The sequence below is a fragment of the Pogona vitticeps genome, chromosome 5 (assembly GCF_051106095.1).
Source record: "Pogona vitticeps strain Pit_001003342236 chromosome 5, PviZW2.1, whole genome shotgun sequence".
In the NCBI taxonomy this organism is placed as follows: Eukaryota; Metazoa; Chordata; class Lepidosauria; order Squamata; family Agamidae; genus Pogona; species Pogona vitticeps.
Genome location: NC_135787.1, coordinates 21309338 through 21330145, shown reverse-complemented (window position 1 = coordinate 21330145; position 20808 = coordinate 21309338). Strand labels below are relative to the sequence as shown.

Here is a 20808-nt window from a genome sequence, read left to right as displayed (position 1 = left end):
GTGCTGGGACTATCTATATCTATAAAATTTGGCTTGTGAAAATGACTTGATCCATTTCAGTAAGAACTTTAAAATACTTGCACATTTCTTCTTAAATAACATGGGAAGCACTTGATACAAATCCAAGTGTGGGAGAAGGCCAAGCTGACATATTTGTCTATACCTAGTCCTCCTGATCTAAATCTATTCTCCCTCCAACATCCTTTGCTCAAAATGGGAAGAAAATATTTCAGGACAAACTATATAACAAATCTAGTTCAACTCTTTTTTATTATTATTCTTTTTTGATCAGAAGTAATCCACTTCTGGAGTAAACGGATCAGCCCATAGGGTGCTGTGTTTGCCCAGGGACATCCAGATGTTTTCACAGTCCTCACATTCTTCAGGGAGGGTCCTTCCATGTCCCACATCTAGTTCAACTTGTGTACTATATGTATTCTGCCACCACTTTGATGAAATAATATTAATTATTAAACCATGAAACTCAGTGAGTTGTGGCAGTGACTGCATTCAGATAGATGTCATGTGCATGTAAGACTCATTGAAATCCATGTAATGTGCATTCGTGTAACTATAACAAGCTCTAAATCAGTACTACCCTGTGAGCAATTAATGGTACTAATGGTTACTTCTGCAATTTGTTGTAGGTATCGTATGTACAGGAAAAGCCAGACAACAGGCTTCCCTTCACTAATTACAATTTTTTCAGCACCAAACTATCTAGATGTATACAATAACAAAGGTAAGACTACTTTTCCCATTTCCATCCTGCTTTGTCTTTTGTATTGTTTAAGCTTTTTTTTTAAAAAAAAAAACTTTCCCTTCATGAATAGTAGGTTTGTCTGTTATGCAATTCGCTTTAATTAATTCATAATGCAATAGAATCTACTAATGTAAAATTTCAAGGCTAAGTTAACTTTTATGATCTTATTATTACATGTATTATTTCTGACACTTAGACATGCATACATTGTTTGTATTAATTAATTAATTGGTTGTTGTTGAACTAATTTGCTAAAGGGAAGTGTTAGTATTCCACACATTCAAATAATATCTGCACCAACAACAAACTGAGTTATATCTGTAGAACCTTTATTTATTTATTTATTTATTCTATTTATATCCCGCCTATCTGGTCATTGCAACCACTCTAGGCGGCTTACAGCACATAACATGACAATAAATATAAAAAGGAATTATTACACTAAATAGCAGTTCTTCAAGATGGAAAAGAAAAAGAAAAATAAACCATAAAAGAAGAGAAAGGGGGAGAGGCAGAGATTAAATTGAGGGAAGGCCTGCCTAAACATCCATGTTTTTAATTGTTTTTTGTAATTCTTCAGCTCAGAGTCCTGAGTCTGACTGACTTATTGTGTGGCTATATGTTATATCTGCAACTGGAATTTCTACATTTATGTTTATTACAAGGAATGCCTGAAATATTGAGGATTCTTATATAAAGTCTGTGAATGTTCAAAAATTTAAAAGATATACAGGTGAATGTCAATGAGATTTTTCCAGCATTTATTTCTATATATGGCAAACAAACACAAGGAGTAGCAAATGATCATATTCATATCATTGTTCTGGGATTATTGGCAGTGAAATAATGTGTGAACATAGACATTTGCCAAGGTTCATGCACCCATGGTAACAGATATTTTGTAGCCTGTGGGAGTGTATGTATACATAGATGCATAAAAATGCAATTGTGTTTTTTTAAAGAATCATATAAAGACTATATGAAACCATATAATCATTTAACCATATAAATTTGAGAATCAAATTTACATATAAATTAGAGAAACAAATTTATAGAGTCAAATTATTTTTTAATTGGAAACAGCATTGTGTTGCAACATTCTTAAATATTTATCCATGCCTCCATCGTTATTTGAAAACTGAAAAACTGCAGTTTTTCTAAAAGCAATTAAAAAAATTTATTTTGTATTTTAAATTGTAGGTTAACTATACTTAAGCAGGTTATTTTTTAAGATCACTGAGGCTGCAGTCAGACTAAACAAATGTCCCCTTCCTTCTTGCATCTGTGATAGTGATTCATCCCTTTTAAACTGTTCTGCCAATTTATGGGTAAATTAGATGTGGTACGTTCATCTTCAACCCTCACGTACGACATATACCCTTCCTCTTTTTTTATTTTTTTTTTTGCTTTTCTCTGCCCCCTCCCCCCCCTTTTTTTTTTTTAAAAAAGATCTTGTGTAGGTAGATTGCTGTGTCAGCAAAACACCCTTGCTGGCCCTTCACAACTCCCTGGGGCACCGCCAAACCAGCCAGAAGCAATGCTAAAGCTTTTCTTTGTTTTTTCGCCAAGCTGGGAACATCCTTGCTGCTACTGTTCTTCCAGCTCTGGGTCTGGCTCCTTCATGCTTCTTTGCTTCCTGTTCTACCCCGTACCCCTTGTCAATCCCCCTGCTCTGCTGCCACTGCGGCCACTCAGGGGAACAGCATGTGGAAAATGTTTGGGAACCACTGCAATAGGGAGACTGATGCTCCACATGCTTCCTTTCGGCCATTCCTGTAGAAATTATAATAGGGGAATGTCCGCCTATTATACCTGTCTCCATTATTTCTCTGATAGCCTTCATCTTCCTCTTTCAGCTTCCCCCATCAACCCACTTCTCCTTTTGCCTTTACAATCCTCAAGTATGTCAAGCCCTATTTGACAGGAGCATGCCAGTGTGCCAACATTCCACTTCAAAAATTGTTGTGTGTTTTTTTTTTTAAAGAAGAAGTTGGGCAGCAGCTGGTGGGAGACATGGACCCTCACTCCAGATGTATAGGAAATAAACCAATTTAGGAGTACACACTCCATGGAATGTAGGTAGTAATATGTAATGAAACATGGGACAAAACTAGTAATAGCCTCCTGGGTGGCTGGATTTGATGGGGAGACAGCATGGAGGGAGAACAAAAAAAAATCGGTAATGGCTGTACATCGTCTGAACCCCCCAAAATGAGTCAAAATTCATGAGGAGTAATTTGGAAACATTTTGCAAGTCTGACCACAGCCTAAGACAAAGCACTCTTTGAGCTATGGATTAACTGTTGTCCTGATGAACAGCTGTATAGATTTAGAGAACAGATTTTGAAGAATAAACATGTATGCATTAAGCCATTTGGAATTTTTAGTTCTTGTTGTTACATGTCATCAGCTGGAATCTGGTAGTAACTTGCAACTAGAGTATCCCTACTGAATCAGTGAAACTTAAGGGGGAGTTGACTCATCAAATCACCACTGATTCAATGGCCCTAGTCTTGTTATAACTTACTACTAATTTCATTGAGTCACTTGCAGCTTCCAGCAAGCTTGGGAATTAATGATCTTTAAAAGATTCTACCGTTAAACAACCCTGCTCAGATTTTGCAAATTAAACACTGTAGCTTCCTTTACTGAATCAATCTATTTCATGTTCAGCCTTTGGCTTTTCCTATCATATTCTGCTTTTCCTAGCTTTACTGTATTTTTACTGTATTTTGTAGTTAGGCTTGTGTAATCACAGTATGTCTAAAGGTGATGACTTCCATCATTTTAGATTCTAATGGGGTTTTAAACTTGATTTGATCTGCAACTTATTTGTCTTTCTGATGGTCCATGGAATCTGCAGAACCCTCCACCAGCATCACATTTTGAATGAATTTTTTTTCCCCCTTTCACCTTTCTTTATTGTCCAGCTTTCACATTTGTGGTTTAGTTAAGGAAGGTCATAGTTTATGGTTTATCATAAACATATTGACAGCATCCAATTCCAAAGCTACAGATGATCTCCAAGAGTGAGCTTGTGAATATATAGAAGCATATTGGTGTTAACATCAATCCTTGAGAAACTCAACATATTAGTTCCTGTGGGGATGATAAACAGTCCACCATTGTGTTCTTCAACCTTTTGCACAGAACAGACGAAAACTATTGTGCTACTGATCCAGTGAGGACTGGATTTTTCACTGATCTCCTTAACAATATTTACTGTGATCCACTTAATGATATACTGTGATCCACTGTGTTACTCATTAGAGACTTAGCAGTATCAGCAGAGATGATTCACCTTTGCACAAGTGAACAAGAGCCACCTAAATGGCCTCTGTGCCAAGGTCATGCCAGAAACCAGATTGAAAAAGGTTGAGCATGGATATATGCTCTCTGTTTCTAGAATTGCTCTGCTACAGCCTTTTCAATGACCATGCCCAGAAAAGACAGTTGGAAACTGGCCATAACTGAACATACCTTTCTTGTCTATATTAGACTTCTTTCATGATGGTTGTGCAAGTGCCATTTTTAAGGCCTCTAGGAAGACTCCTTTAAAGATGGAGATAGTTGTTAAATTTAGCAGGGAGTCTCTCATTTTCCATCAAGAGGCCTTCACCAACTATGAGGGACAACATCCCAAACTATGGGTGATAGCTTTCACATTCCCTATAATCCTGTCATCATCCCTGAGGGAAAGCAGATAAAGTTTAGAACTGTGACAAGCATCTTCTTTCCTACAGGGGCTAATTGGCTGCCTATGGAAAACCTACAAGCAGAACATGAGGGCAGTAACTTTTTTCATTGCTGCTCACTAGCAGTTGGCATTCAGAGGTGATCTTTAACTATGCAGGTAGTATGTGGCTGTCGGGACGGCCAATAGCCATTAACAGCCTTGTTTTCCATGAACATGTCCCCAATTGGGGATCACCATGACACCATGAAGAAGTTTAACTACAGTATGTAATTTGTGAAGTATTTTTCCTTCTCTGAGCTTATTTTCTGACCGTTGAGCATCTTAGGATGACTCCAGATTAGAGATGGGCACGAACTGCAGTTTGGCGCTTCAATGAATCAGGTGTTGCACAAGTGCCCTGGATTCCCCACCTCGCCTCCACCTGTGGGCTCCCCACCCGGAGGAAGAGGTGGAGCAGGGAATCCAGGGGCACCGCCTCTGAGCGGAAGCCCATGGGAGGAGGCCTGTGGGCCCAATCCACCAAATTGTGCCAAAGTGCCGAACCCCCAGTCATGCCCATCTCTACTCCAGATTGTATTAAAGGAGAGGTTTTGTGTTTTGTTTGTGCTGTGGTTTGTGGATTGCACAAAAAATGATATGTAATACTGTATATATTCACAGACACTGAGCATAATTTTATCCTCCTCTTACCCATCTCTCTTCATTAGCTAAGATGCCCCAAATATGTTGCCCTTTTCTGTGGGGTGGGTAGGTGGAATTGCTTCAGCCACGGGTTTGTTTTGGTTGCCCATTTCTGCACCTTGCCCACTTGTATGAAATCCTGTCTGAAGGGCAGAAGGCCTGTTTGTAGGTTTCTAAGTGGGTCTTTCAGAAACCAGTCTGTCAATGCCAGATGAACACAGTTGCAGATAATTAGGGTTCAGAAAGGCAGATGAACAATATTATAATAGCCAACACAGTTTCTGCTCTTGCTAGAAATTTGTTCTAGCGACAAAATACAGGAAGCAATCAGATCATACAATTGTATTTGATAACAGTAAGAATTAATTCTGGGAAGAACTGATATATTTTTCTCTGAAAGCTTAATGGGCAATGTAATTATCTTTTGTACAATATTTGAAAATTGGCAATTCTCAAACATTGTAGATTTAACTGCACAATAAGACTACAAGAACATATTGAACTAAGCATTTTCTTTCATCCATGCTTTGCTTTCAATTAAAATTTTTGCAACTAGTTCTTTTCAAATTGATCGTGTATAAAGCATGTTTCCTTTTCACTTTTTGTATAATGACTAACGTAGTTTTTCTCTCCTTAGCCTTTAAAATAAAGCTTTTGGAAAAGGAGTTTAAATTGTTGTTTTAAGGTTACTTGTATTTGAGTGCAATATCAGCAGTATACATTATTAATGTAATGGAAGTTAAAGTAGCTTTTTAGATTCTCTGAATGAATTATTCATTTCAACACTCTGTGGCTTCTGAAATCCTAAAAACATGCATGTTTTTAGCCAATTGCTCTTCCAAAGGGATTTTTAGAGCCTTCTTTCCAGAGTTTCTTTGAAAACTATCTCCTATTAGCTTTCATAAATTATAAGTATCAGATCTGACATTTCAGCAGTGGTGAGAGAGCCCTCCCAACTTTGAACCTGTAGGTGGATTTTCATATGCATACTTGATAAAATGCATGCATTTTCATCTTCGTGCTAGCAACAGCAATACTTCATTTTACCAACTTGTAGTCTGCACTACTCTCTCTGTTTCTCTCTTTTTCTCTCTCCTTGTGCACATACACACAAACACACACATACACATGTGTATATATGGATATGAAAGGCTTCTCTAGCTGACCAAAAATAAATAAGGCAGGCCACCATGAAATTTCTCACACATTTGTAGCTTGTGTTCCATAGACAAATACAAGCCATTTTTGCCTTTTCTAGAAATCAGAGCATATATCTGTCCCAAAATAGCTAATGTTAAGAGAGAGGTTGAAAAAACAGCATATGTTCTATCCTTTTTATAGCTCCTAAACAAACACTGCAGAAATCATGGGGGCTCATGTTGTGAGTAGGGGGATGTGTGAAAATATATTAGGAATTAAAGATTGCAAGTAATTATAAAAGCATTTTAGGCCAGGGAAACATAAATGGAGAAGAGGCATGCAGAACTATTCCTTTCCTATTGCATTGGCATCTGCCCAGTTACCTCCCTCCCAGGACTGACGATAAACAAAAAGCACAGGCCTGCACATCCGTCAGATAACATCACAACCTCAAGGTGTACATTGCAGAATCTCCCTGGTCTTGACCCTGCATTAAGTTGCAAATGCCATAAATGTGATCTACTAGTCTGTGTTCATGAATTAATGATTTAAATTAAATTGGTTGAAGGATTGAGATAATGCATGATGTGTCCAAGCTCAATAGCCCAGTGGCACTTTTAATCATCTAAGCCAAAATGTTTCTAATGAAGTAGAGTAGGAGGTGATTAAAAATGGCAGTCTTCCTTTGAAAGGAAGCAACTGATCCAGGAAACAGAGATTACAAGGAACTACTTTATACATATTTTAGTGGATCATAACAGCTACCCACAGTTTCAAGATATTGTCCTTACTTTTTAAGTGACAAGGTTTTAAGTATGGTAAACGGCATATACATATAGACATAATAAATATATACAACTGGCTGGATACCTCAATGACCTACATACCTGGCTACAGAGCCAGAAATTGGGTGTTTTATTGCCCAGTGTGCCACCTGTGAGTAAAGGCAGCCTGTATGGCCTCGGCCAATCTGCACAGTCCCAGAAGGCTCCCAGAAGAAAGAGATGGTAAACCAATGCTGAATATTTTTTACTTATAAAAGCTAGTCACCGGAAGTCAGAATCGATTTGACGGCACATGATTATTGTTATGCATATATATTGATTAAAAGAAATAAAATACTTTCCATGTCAGACATTTTCAAACTTATATTTTAATTGATCCCGAATATTTTGGAATGAACCTTGCATCTTATATGTAAAACAGCTTTCTGCAGTCAGAATATCATGCATCCCTAGCATTTCTGTACCACCAAAATGGACCTTATCTGAGTACAACAAGTGTAATCTGATACAGTGAGAAAACATTTGGCAGGGGTGGGTAGGCGCGAGAAGCTTCATTTCTTTCATGTGTCGTCTGTGCAGGAAAAACTGCAACTATTTATTCCAAGCAGGAAAGAATTTGTTCCTAACAGATTATCAAATTATTCTGCATAAACTCAGAAGCAGATAGAAGGAGGAGAAAGGCTTGCATAGCCTCCAGTGGAAAAATTTCCAATTTTCTTGGGATTTTCCCAGGAAGTCTTGACTAATCCTGCCTTGCTCCTTTTCCCATTGGTTTCCCAAACCCCTAAACTGTCACTTTAAAAAAAAAGAAGATAAGTCTGTAGCTAAACATTTGGTCATTTTCCTGTAAAATTGTTTTGCAAGAAGAAATGTACAGCTGCTGTATTTTGTTATGAACAACCATTGACAGCTTGACCACATCATAGTTTTATATTGTAAAGTGGTCTGTCATCTCCCACTTTCTCAGCAGATGTTGCAGTTTTTTAAAAGGGGGTACCTGTTTCTCAAGGGAGAAACAAGGGACGTGGTGGCGCTGTGGGCTAAACCGCAGAAGCCTGTGCTGCAGGGTCAGAAGACCAAGCAGTTGTAAGATCGAATCCACGTGATGGAGTGAGCACCCGTCACTTGTCCCAGTTCCCGCCAACCTAGCGGTTCGAAAGCATGCAAATGCAAGTAGATTAATAGGTACCACCTCGTTGGGAAGGTAACAGCGTTCCGTGTCTAAGTCAAGTCGCACTGGCCATGTGACCACGGAAAATTGTCTTTGGACAAAACGCTGGCTCTATGGCTGGGAAACGGGGATAAGCACCGCCCCCTAGAGGCGAACACGACTGGACAAAAATTGTCAAGGGGAACCTTTACCTTTTACCTTTACCTGTTTCTCAGCTTCCTGCATACAGTGTATAGAAAGCAATGGAATGATAAGAATAATTATGGTGGAATATAGCGAAACAGAGGTATATTTTTGACAAAATTTATGCTTCACTAGATTGATCCTTGCTGGGGGAGTAGCTCAGTGAGTTGGAGCACCTGGCTTTGGAGCCAGAGGTCAGGAGTTTGAAATGATTACTATTAGATAGACCATTCAGATCATGTTATCCAGATACATGTTATTTTAAACATTGCAGATTGGGGGCCTTTCTGTCAGCAGCTTTAATTTTTACATGCGTTCCAGAATCATGGGAACAAGCAAAAGTAGTAATCAGTCCTACTTCTTTGGCTACCTACATACATGCACACTTGTAAGTGTTAGAATCTTGAGGAGAATAAAGGATGTTTGATGACTCTGCAACTGCCACAAGAATGAGCTGCAGTGAGCCTACGGCTTCCCTCTACTGGTAGCCTTCAATCATTTCACGGACCTACCCTTTAGCTCAGTGGTCCCCAACCTTGGGCCTCCAGATGTTCTTGGACTACAACTCCCAGAAGCCTTCACCAGCACCTCTGCTAGCCAGGATTTCTGGGATTTGAAGTCCAAGAACATCTGGAGGCCCAAGGTTGAGGACCATTGCTTTAGCTAAAGCATTTATTGGAATATCTTAATTTTAAAAATCATTTTTATTATGTATTCTTATGGATTTAGTGCATTGTCACAACCTTCGTGAAATCAATCTGCAATCTAGACATGTGTCCGAATTCAGTAGTTGAATTCAGATCAGTTGGTATAAGCTAGCTCGGGATGAAAACATGGGTATTCATCCCGAGCTAGCTTATACCAACTGATCTGAATTCAACTACTGAATTCGGACACATGTCTAGATTGCAGATTGATTTCACGAAGGTTGTGACAATGCAAGGCTAGAACAGACTTGGGCAAAGTGCAGCCCGCGGGTCACATATGGCCCGTGAGCCGCTCCTGTCCGGCCCACTGGTCGTCACTCCATTCCGGCCCACCCATCGCCGCTCCTGTCCAGCCTGCCCATCACCGCTGAGTGATCTGGAGCTCCGACTCCAGTCACCCAGCACAGCAGTAAGCAAAACTCGCGAGATCCGACGCTGTTACTCTGCAGAGCCTGCAGCTCAAGAGGCTGGAAGCGATCCTTGCGCAGGCAACATGATGACTCATCATATTGCCTGCACGGGATAGACAGTCAGAGAGGAAGGCTGCGGGGGAACGGAGGACAGGTGAGGTAGCTCAGTGTTGTGGTTTTTTTCCTCCCCCCCCTGCAGTGAACGAATTACAATGCTCACATAGTTAACTTCCTAAAAATTTTAGGGAGTTAACTATGTCAGCCTTGTAGTTCGTTCACCGCAGGCCTCACCCAATGGGAGCCTATTACTACCCACGATTTGGGGGCCTATTGCTACCCACCCCCAAACACAGTTCAGATTTTTCATGTGGCCACCTATAGAAATTAATTTCCCACCCCTAGTCTAGAGGGATGGGCCTAAATTGTTCTCTTAGCTCAAAGATTAGGACGCCTCAGTTCTTGTATACTGATGAAAGTTGAATTTTAGTAATAATATTAAACGTTTCTATAACACTTTCAACTGTTCAGAGTTAATCTAGCTATCTATAATCTTAGAACTGCGGGGCTAGAAGGAGCCCTGTGGATCATCGAGTCCACCCCTTTTCAAGGAGGCAGAAGGGGGAATCAAACTCCCAACGTACGCAAACCACTGAGCAGTTCTCCTTCTTCAAATGCTTTATCTAGCTGTCATTGCAGCAATCCTGTAAAATAACTAGGTAACAAAAAAGAAAGAAAAAGAAACAGCCATGTATGCCGTCAACAGAACTCAGCTGCTTAGCCTCTCTGCCACACCAACTCCCCTATGTGTTGTCCCAAGTTAGTCATGCAGAGCATCAAGACCCAGCATTTTTAAAATAATGAATAACTAAAATGAATCCCTTTTTTCTCTCTTTTCTTTTATAGCTGCTGTATTGAAATATGAGAACAATGTTATGAATATCAGACAGTTTAATTGTTCTCCTCATCCGTACTGGCTTCCAAATTTCATGGACGTTTTCACCTGGTCTTTGCCATTCGTTGGAGAGAAAGGTATGTTCATTACTTTCAACATGGAAACCATTTCTATTAGGAGTTGATAGAAGGAAAGAAGGCTGCTCAATGAGAGAGTGGTGGCAGATTTGACTACACAACATATTTTGAAGAGTTAGAAACGTGTTGGAGAACTCAGACATGAGCTTGCTTTATGACAGGCAGTGAAATGCATCACAATAAGAAAAAAACAACTTATTTGTTTATACTTGTCTTAATATCAATGAGAAAATGCCTTTGATTGCAATAGAATACACATTACTGGAAACTCACCCAAGTGTTTAAAATCTGTTGAAGGATGTTTGGAATGTTGGCATTACTTTAGTGTCAGTATTTCTCAGGCCTTTAGATCAGAATCTTATGTCCTTATTTCCAAACATGGGGATTGTAATTTTCACTATTCAACCCATACAGCCCTCACTTTCACCCAAAACTTGGGACAGAGTACAGGAAAATTATCTTTATTTGAAGGAAGCCTAGACTGGCTTTAATTTTGCTGCACAGCCAACCACTCAACAGCTGAGTGGGGAGACTTATCCTGCTTCCTCGCTGGAGTGGTCAGATGCGTGGGAAGATGGGGAAACGCCAGATGAGCTGCTTCCCAGATTGGCGAGACAAAAATTATGCCAGCTGCATATGGTGACTGATTAGTAGACTTGCCAGTTCGGGAGGGGAGGGTCCGGTTTCCCTAGGCACCTCTGGTCCAGTATTCATATTCGTATCCCCATAGATACGAATACAAATATCCCAAGTCTAGTCAGGAAACTTCAGTGGGTCTAAAACATAGCAGTCAGGTTGCTAACTGGAGTTGGCCACAGGGATCACTTAAACCACCTCCGCAGCCAGCCATTACAGCAGCTCCAGTAGCTGCTGATCTGTTTCCGGACTGAATTCAGAATGCTGGTTCTGACCTATAAAACCCTAACCAATTTGGTCCTGAGCTATCTCTAGGACAGCATCTCTCTTTATGACCCTGCTCAGGTGTTAAGATCATCAGGAGAGGCCTTTCTCTCAGTCCTGCCACATTCACAGGTACAAAGAGGGCCTCCTCTATTGTTGCTTCCAGACTTTGGAGCTCCTTCCCACAGGAAGCTAGGCTGGCTCCATTTTTACTGTCCTTTTGCAAGCAGGTGAAGACTGTTCCCTTCAGGCAAGCTTTCTCTAAACAACTGACTGCCTGAGTGGGGTTTTAAATGCAGTAAATATTACTGCTTTCCATGTGTTCTGGTGTTGCTTCTGTTTTTAATGGATTGTTTTACCTTACTACTTTAAATGTATTTTGGTGTTGCTAATGGTTTTTAGTATATTTGTTTCATCCTTGAATATTCACTGTTGTTAGCTTTAAATACCGTCTTTTAATGATGTAAGATACCTTCAAGAAAGGCAGGATAAAAATACTTTAAATTAATAATACACATTTTGTATAGTGCATATATGTTTGTATAGCATACATTATTCCAGTTAGGAAATCCAGAATTCTGAAATGAAGGAAAATAAAGTCAGATTTTTCTTTTTAAAAAATCAATGCATCAGACATTGTTCCCAAAAAGCAAACAGGGATAATGGAAGGAAGAGACATTTCAGTGGTGGTGACCTCCAAAGTTTATTCAGTGTTTGACTTCATGCCTGAAAACAACACAGTGTACACATGCAGTGAGTGCAAACTGGTAGCACTCTTTGAAGAAATCAGGAAAGAACTGGAGCAGCAAGCAGCCACGCTTAAGGCTATACGAAGAAGATGAAGAAGAGTTACATGAACAGAACTCTCGAGAGGCACTGCAAGTGGAAAAACAGCAAGACAAAGCAAGGAAGGAGAATGTTGAGGAGATACCAAATATAGTGGAGGAAGCACCATAGAAAAGAGTCACAGTGGAGCAAAAGAATAAGACATTCTTCACCAGCGGAACTGCAAAACCTCTTTCAAATTCTTGAAGAGGAGTCTAGCAGACAGCATGCAGACGAAAACATGCAGGAGACCTTATGGGAGGACATGAGAGAGACTGAAGCTCAGCCAAGTAGAGTCCCTGAAATCACACCCTACAAAACCAGGAAGAAAAGAGTAGGTGTAGTAGGGACGTGGTGGGGCTGCAGGTTGAACCACAGAAGCCTCTGTGCTGCAAGGTTGGAAGACCAGTCGTCGTAAGATCGAATCCACACGATGGAGAGAGCTCCGTCGCTTCTCCCAGCTCCTGCCACCGTAGCAGTTCAAAAGCATGTAAATGCGAGTAGATAAATAGGTACCACCTCGGTGGGAAGGTAACGGCATTCCGTGTCTAGTCGCGCTGGCCACGTGACCATGGAAACTGTCTATGGACAAAAGCTGGCTCTATAGCTTGGAAAACGGGGATGAGCACCGTCCCCTAGAGTCGGGCACGACTAGACTAAATGTCAAGGGGAACCTTTACCTTTGCCTAGTAGGAGACTCCCTTCTATGTGGGACTGAAACTGGAATATGGCATAAAGATACATAGACCTGCCAGGTATGATGTCTCCCAGGATGATGGTTTCAGAGTGTGACAAAAGTATTGCCATTGTTTATAAAACACATTGATACAAATTCCTTTCTTCTCATCCATGGGGACAAATGAGATAGCCAAGAGGAACTACAAAGAAATCACACCAGACTTTGAAACTTTGGGAAGGAAACTCAAGGATTTTGGGGCTCAGATAGTCTTCTTCTCCATCTTACCAGTACTCAGAAAAGGAATAGAAAGGGAAAGGAGAATACTTCAGGTGAACAACTCATTATGATGGTGCTGCTGACATAAGGGATTGGATTTTGGGATCATGAACTATACCTTATGGAAGATGGACTGCTGAGAATTAATGGGTTGCATCTCACAAGGACTAGGAAGAATGTGTTTGGTCACAGCATGAAGAGGGCTTTAAATTGAATTGGAAGAGGGAGGGAGATGCAAGCTCAGAGGTTAAGTTAGATGAGGGCTTATGCACAATAAAAGGAACAGACCAAGCAGCTCTGATGGGTCTAGTTATACTCTTCATAAAAATGTACAAAGGAAAGCAGACCACAAATCACACAATCACCAATGTCTATGAATGCCAGGAATATGGGAAGCAAACAAGAAATCTTAGTTCAAGAGGATAATTATGACTTGATAGGGGTAACTGAAACCAGGTGGGATGACTCCCATAACTGGAGTACAGCAACTGAATGATATAAATTGTTCGAAAAGAACACAAAGAATAGAAAGGGAGGAGGAGTCACAGCATATGTCAAAAATGCATATTCCTGCACAGAAATACAAGAGGATGAGCTTGGTTGTTATGTAGATAGCATCTGGATTAATTGAATGTCTGGTCAGGTGCTCTTCAACTTTTTCATTAAATGTTTCAGGGCATGCTTATCAATTTTGCAAATGACACAAAATAGAGTGGAGTAGCTAATACCATGGAAGACAGAAATAGAATTCTGAAGGATTTTGATAAATTCAAGTAGTGGCCTGAAAACAGAATGAAGTTTTACAAGGGCTACTTTTTGCAATATAGAAGTTTTGCCTGGATCAGGCACTAGAATGTCATAATAAAACCCCCCAATGTTAAGAGAACCTATGTATTGTTAATAAAACCCAGACGTGCCTTGTTACAGTGTTACGAAGCACATCTCAGAAATGTAACCTCTGTAAAAATGTAATTCATTTTAATCAGCATATCCAAAGGTTCTATTATGATGAATAATCGATGCAGGGATATTTTTTACAACCAATGTTTTATTTGTCTAGTGCTTTTCCACTATACCTTTTTGCAGTATTTAAACTCTTGCATCGGAAAAGGACATAAAAACTCTTGTTTATTATTCCTCCAGTTCACAGTGACTACAGTGGTGCCTCAGTTTACGACCATAATCCGTTCCAGAAGATGGTCGTAACTCAATATGGTTGTACCTTGAAGCACCATTTCCCATAGGACTGCATTGAAATGTAATTAATCCATTCCAGCCGAAGAAAAAAATCACAAAAAAAATCACTGCAAGACAGGTCGGAAATGCAGTTAATCCCTTCCAGCCGAAGGGGGAGGGGGGAAGAAAAGCAAGCAACCATGCAAGACCCATTGCAAATGCAAACAAGAGAAGGCAAAAAGCAATTAAGCATGGAAGACCTAATGCAAAGAAAACAAACCAAAAACCAATCAACCGTGCAAGAGCCATTGCAAATGCAAATAAGGGAAAGCAAAAAGCAATCAAGCGTGGAAGACCTAATGCAAAGAAAACAAACCAAAAACCACTAAACCGTGCAAGACCCATTGCACATGCAAACAAAAGAAAACAAAAAGCAATCAAGCAGATTGTGCAAGATAAGATATAGGGGGAGGGACTGAAAAGCACACAAATTCTCCAAGACCCATTGGAAATGGGAAAAATCCAAAAAGCAAGGAAGTACCCCTCCAGAAACATAACACACACCCCAGCTCAAAACCATCTACAAAAACACCCAGAACAGTTTTTAAAAAGCAGAAAACAGCACCTTACCTTACAAGGCAGTCCGAAGCCTTCCTCGCAGAAGTAGAAGGAGGCAGTCTGAAGCCTCCGACAATGACGCTGGGGCAAAAGAACTACAAAGAAGCAACCTGGTCGCCACCTACAGTTAGAAATTTGAATTTCCCATCTTTTTTCCCTGCCTTTTCTGTTCATAAGTGGAAGCTCTAGTCGCAAGTAGAAGCAAAATTTTGCAACCCGAGCAGGTCATAACTCAAAATGGTCATAAGTAGGGGCGTTCGTAAGTAGAGGCGCCGCTGTATTGCAAAAGACACATTAAAACAAGAAATTAGACTTTCCTCCATAAATTTTAAAGCTAGTCCAAGGTTTTTGGTAGCCGTTATAATTACTCTCTCTTTGTAGAGAAGCTATGGAGTTTCTCACTTATCATTTTGCTATTGATAAGATACCTATTGCACAATTGCTATTTCCCGGGGCTAGTTCACATGTTTTTAAGTATGCACTTAAAACTTAATGGTACATCTACAAATACTGTGTATGAATGAGGCAAAATGATAATTCAAAAGTGAATCTTATCATCCAACTCCCTTCATGAAAAAACTCGGGCTACATAGGTACAGATCCTTTGCTGAATGTATATTAACAAATGCAAAGCAAAAAAGCAAAGCCAGTTTTGTTACTGCATTATGTGTGAAGTACCTCTAAGCTCTTGGACTCTCTCTCTGTGTGTCCTTTACATGTTTTTGCAGCTGTAGACAAACTGCAAATTAATACGTAATAGGAACAATTTGGGAATTATTCTTTTCAATTGAATTCCAATAAATCTTTTGAATGTACCACTTTTTTCAGCAAAGTCAAAAGACTAGTGAAGGAGACCCAACCTTAAACTATGCTATCCGCTTCCATAAGCAACAGACTAACGTTAGATTGTATGCATTTTATGGAGCATTCATATAGACAGGAATGCCTTATTTCCTAAATATACCTGGGTCATTGGCTAAAATATTTTATTTTCTGTAACTTGCAGCATCCACTTACCTCAGCCTTGTGCCTAGTACATGAGAGAAAGAGAGAGGAGTGAGTAGCAAAATGTCAGTGGGAATAGTGAAGAGATAGACTCAAATTGATAATGTTGAGCTGACATATCATGTTTGGGAGAAAAAGACATGAGGTCCTCCTTCTACAGTTCAGACAGTAAAAGGAAAGGATGTGAACATGTGTATATTTAAATATAGGAGTTTTAGTTGTGGTAAGTGATCCTTCAGTTTTGACAGTGAAAAGCACCAATCATCCTTTATTAACCACATGAGCTCTTGGCCCTCATTTGTCTATGTATTCACAGAAATAGCATAAAAGTTCTGTGGTACTGGCATATGCTGAGTGTTATTTTGTGCTATGCCTATAATTAACCCTACTACAGTAGATTGGCGGCTCTCTTCTTAGACCCACCAGATGTGTTCATTACTCTCATGGCATTCCCTTTGGTTTCCCTTGTAGTGACAGAAATGCTGGTCAACGTGCTGAACATCTGCTCAGATGATGAACTGGGAACAGAGGAAGACGGCTTTGATGGTAAGAACCTTTTGCTTCTATTGAGGTGGTTTGCTCTGAAATTAACGTTTGTGCCTGAAAATCTTCTTTATTAATCTCAAGGCAAGTTCTCTTCTGGGAGGAACTCTGTGGACTTGATTTCTTCCAAGCTGCCCAAAACCGTGTTCTTGCTAGATTTGTTTGCTTATATGCATGGTTTGTTAAGAAAGAATGAAAAATCTGTCCTTTGTTTTTACTCCTCATCAAAACAAAATGGCATTCAGTACTAAAATATCTTTTCTGTGCCTGTTTTGAGCATCACGAGATTGCTAAATATGGGAGTCCATACTGCACAGAATGAACGGTACTTGTCACTTTATGCAAACAGAATGTTGTTGGAAGTAAGTAAGGAGCAGTGACCTGATGTGGCCCAGAATGTTTAGTTTTGCTTAACTGAGCAAAATATTTGAGAGGTTGGTCTCTTTTTCTGTAAAAGAACTTTTCCTTTCATGGAATTAGAAGGAAAGTATAGCACAAACAGCACCTGAAGCAGTATAGATTTCTCCACAACCTAGAACCCTGCCCTCCAGTGTAGTACATTCCAGTCCTGTCAGGATAAGCAAGTGGTATATGTTAACAGATGGTTGAACAGTGTCATCAAAGCAACCAACATGAATTTGACTAAACTCCAGGAGGTAATGGAAGACAGGAGGGCCTGGCGTACTCTGGTCCATGGGGTCACGAAGAGTCGAACATGAGTTAACAACTAAACAACAAAATATGTTAACAATGTTATGTCTGATAATAAGCAAGTAAATAATATGATAAAATTTTCCAGTACGAATGTGTGCAGTCCAGTGTTCCTACTTATAAAAGATCAAAGTCTAAATTCTGGAAGTGTTGAGTGAAAAGTCCATTCAAATGCAGTCAAAGTCTTGGATCCTTGAGGTAATTGATGAGCTCTGAGCATAAATAATTGTCCACTTAAGCTCATATCATGGTATTTTTACTTCTTCAGAAGATATCCCTCGGACCTCCAAAATGCTGGAAAGAGGATCATTCATGAACCTAAAATAGTTTTCAAACACAATGATAATAGACCTCATTTTGTCCATGAAACAAGCTTGGTGTATCAGACAGAACATTGTTAACATATATTGTTTGACAATTTGATATAAGTTGTTGATACACTTTTCTTGATATTTTTTCATATTATACAGTAATGTTCTAAGTTTTGTTTAGCTGCAATATGGAGTTTCCTGTGTTTGTTTATCTTCTATTCCGTACTCCCTAGATTTGGATAAGGATAAGCAAGTAATCTGGGCAGTCTTAGAGGAGACCACTTTCAAAAAAGGGTATTATGTTAATCCCTTTCAACAAAATCCCCCAGAATTTAAAAATCAACATATTGCGACAATTTTAAAACTAATAGGTTTATTTCAGTTTGCACCTTAGTGGGCTGTAATCCACATCCTCAGTTCTATGGGGTGAAATACTTCTCCAAAGGTTTATAATACAAGTATACATTATGGGTTCAGGCAACTCATGAAGAAAGTTACAGCTGCACTTTCAAAATGACAATACCTGGATCTTGGTATATGCCATCAGCTTCTTATTAAGCCATGCTGTCTTTGTGAGTCTAGAGAACATGGTAGTGGCTTTGCCAATGTGTCTATTCAGCTTGACATCTAGGGAGAGAATGTCAGAGATCGTTGAGCCAAGGTACACAAAATCATGAACAACCTCCAATTCTTGTGTAGAGATGATAATAAAGGGAGGTGAGTCCACGTCCTGGCCCATGGCAGGCCTTACTAAAAGGATTCATAAGTTGTTGGAGCTTTTCAGCAGAATGGGCAACAACAGCTGCATCATTGGCAAAGAGGAAGCCCTGCATGCATTTCTGCTAGACTTTGGTCTTCACTCTCAATCTAGAGAGATTAAATAATAATAATGTGTGTGGTCAGATTGCTTCCAATCTGTGGAAAGCCTCAAGATGTTTGTGATCTGTGAGAAGTTCAAGGAATAGTTTACCTTTGCCCTCAGCAAGTTTACATGTCAAGTCATGTCCAGTATACCACACTGGTTTGTACCTGTGGCTAATTATTTCAATCCATGTGTTTGAGGAAGTGGACTGTAACCTGTGAAAACTCACGTAGAAAAAAATGCATTAAGGTACGACAATACTTTTCCTTTTAATTTTGGTTTGAATTTTTTTACATCTACAAAAGGCAGGAAACCTTCAGGGACGTGATTTAACCTGATTTAGTGAGCATGTCCTTTCTAACTAATCTCACAGCATATGGAATAAATTACTGCAACATGTACTCGCAAGCCAGCACCTTAGATGATTGTTGAAACAATTAGGCAAATGCATATGTGATAAGATTATCTACTTTGATTAGCTGTGATACCTATGGGGCCCTAACTGATTGTAAACATGTGGGGACAAATAAATTACTATCTCCATCAAGCCTGATTTATGAACTTTGAAGGGATACCTGTCTGGCCATTTTAGGAAATAGAATACTAAGCAAAAGTGACTTAATGCACAATATATCTTGCATTTAGTCACTACTGAAATATAAAGCAATGATTTATATCATTGTATAATATAATTCACGCAGTCAAAGGTGGAGGCAGGTCTCCTGCCAAAAGCTCAGCTCTGGAATATTCTGAGTGAGCCTCTGCACAGGCACAGAGCCCAGTGGCATGAATTCACAGATGAGCACTTGAACAACAACAGCTACAGAAGCAACCCATCAATCTTGCATTTAATCATTCAGTAATAATAATAATAATGTGTCATCAAATCAATTCTGACTCTTGGTGACCCTTTTCAAGATTCTCCAGATGAGAATACTCAGAAGTGGTTTTCCATTCCCTTCTTCTAGAGGCAGCCTGGAACAGTGCAGCTTGCCCAAGGCTACACAGGCTGGCTCTCTTTGCAGGAAGCACAGTGGAGAATTGCATGCCAAACTTCTGGCTCCACAGCCAGATACCTAAACCACTGAGCCAACTGTGTTTAATCATTACTACCATATAAAGCTATCCTTGCTTATTTGTGGCATTTCTATACTGCCTTCCCTGCAGTGAGCTCAAGGCAGCTTATATGGCCTTCTTCCTCATTACTTGATTTTCACAACAATCCTGTGAGGTAGGTCAGGCTCCAAGGATATGATTGACATGAGATTGCCCAGTTAGTTTCCTGGTCAAGTAAGAATTTTAAATCAGGTGTCCTGAGTCCTAGTCTAGAACTATACCCACAAGACCACATTGGGTTGTTTGCTTGCCATACCTAAAGCTTACTGGTATAATAAATTTTCTTTAAGATAGAGCATTATACTGCCTATGTTCCTATGGAATGTCTCCCTGGAACTATTGAACTATTAGAACCAGTGAAATTTGCAAGAAAATACTCTTCTCTATCCATTCATCTTAACTGAATAATGTGCGATCAAGATTCTAGCTACTCATGTCCTCAGACAAGACATTCTACTCTGCCACCCACCCAAATCTGCATATTGTTTCTGCAACTTCACAGTCAACTATATTTATATATATTATATATATAGTTACAATATATGTTACTATATATATGTGTGTATATATAGTTACTGTATATATATAGTAACTGACCATGCTCAGTCCTTATCAGGCTGGGGTGGGGTTGAGGGAGGGGGTGGATCTGAATTTTTCCTTTTTTTAACCCTTGTAACTTTCTTTTCCAACTGCTTTTTTGCTGATTCCTTACTAAATAGATGTCATGAATGCAAACTGATGGTTAAAAATTCTTCTTTCAGAAATAGTAGTATATTTCAGTGTTGGATCACACATGTATTATTGAAAATAAATGGAACTAGAATCTCACCCCACCTCTGAAAAAACATGGGAGCCACAAAACTTACTTGTTAAACTGAGAGCCTGATTGTGGCTTTTCAGGGGAAGAAGCAGCAGCTACAACGTGACACGTCTGTAACCTGTTAAAGCTATTAGGTTTCCTTTGACCCTGGCATTCATTACTTCAAGGGTGAGACTCTTCTACAAGTTTGAGGACCATTTTATGGCTGTCTGCTAGACAGCCTTTAAACATTCAGTAGTTACTGAAAGTAATATTAGCTGGATTTAAAACTTTGCTATGCATTTGTTAGAGAGAAAGGGGGAGGGAGATGGGGAAGTTCATATTGTTGTTCTTGTTCTTGTTGTTATGACACCAAAAGAAACCAACTGTGAGTCTTTTGTTTCTTGAATTATTTTGTTTG

At 39.5% G+C, this 20808-nt stretch overlaps 1 protein-coding gene across 2 annotated transcripts in view; it reads left to right on the top strand.

Annotated features, from left to right (window-relative positions):
* The window catches only part of PPP3CA (protein phosphatase 3 catalytic subunit alpha), a 218321-nt gene that overhangs the window by 164092 nt on the left and 33421 nt on the right, over positions 1–20808 (top strand). For both annotated transcript variants that reach the window (XM_020805420.3, XM_020805421.3), the window contains exons 8-10: positions 648–742; positions 10441–10566; positions 16517–16591. In XM_020805420.3, the coding sequence (XP_020661079.1) occupies positions 648–742; positions 10441–10566; positions 16517–16591 (296 nt within the window). The remainder of the gene's footprint in view (positions 1–647; positions 743–10440; positions 10567–16516; positions 16592–20808) is intronic.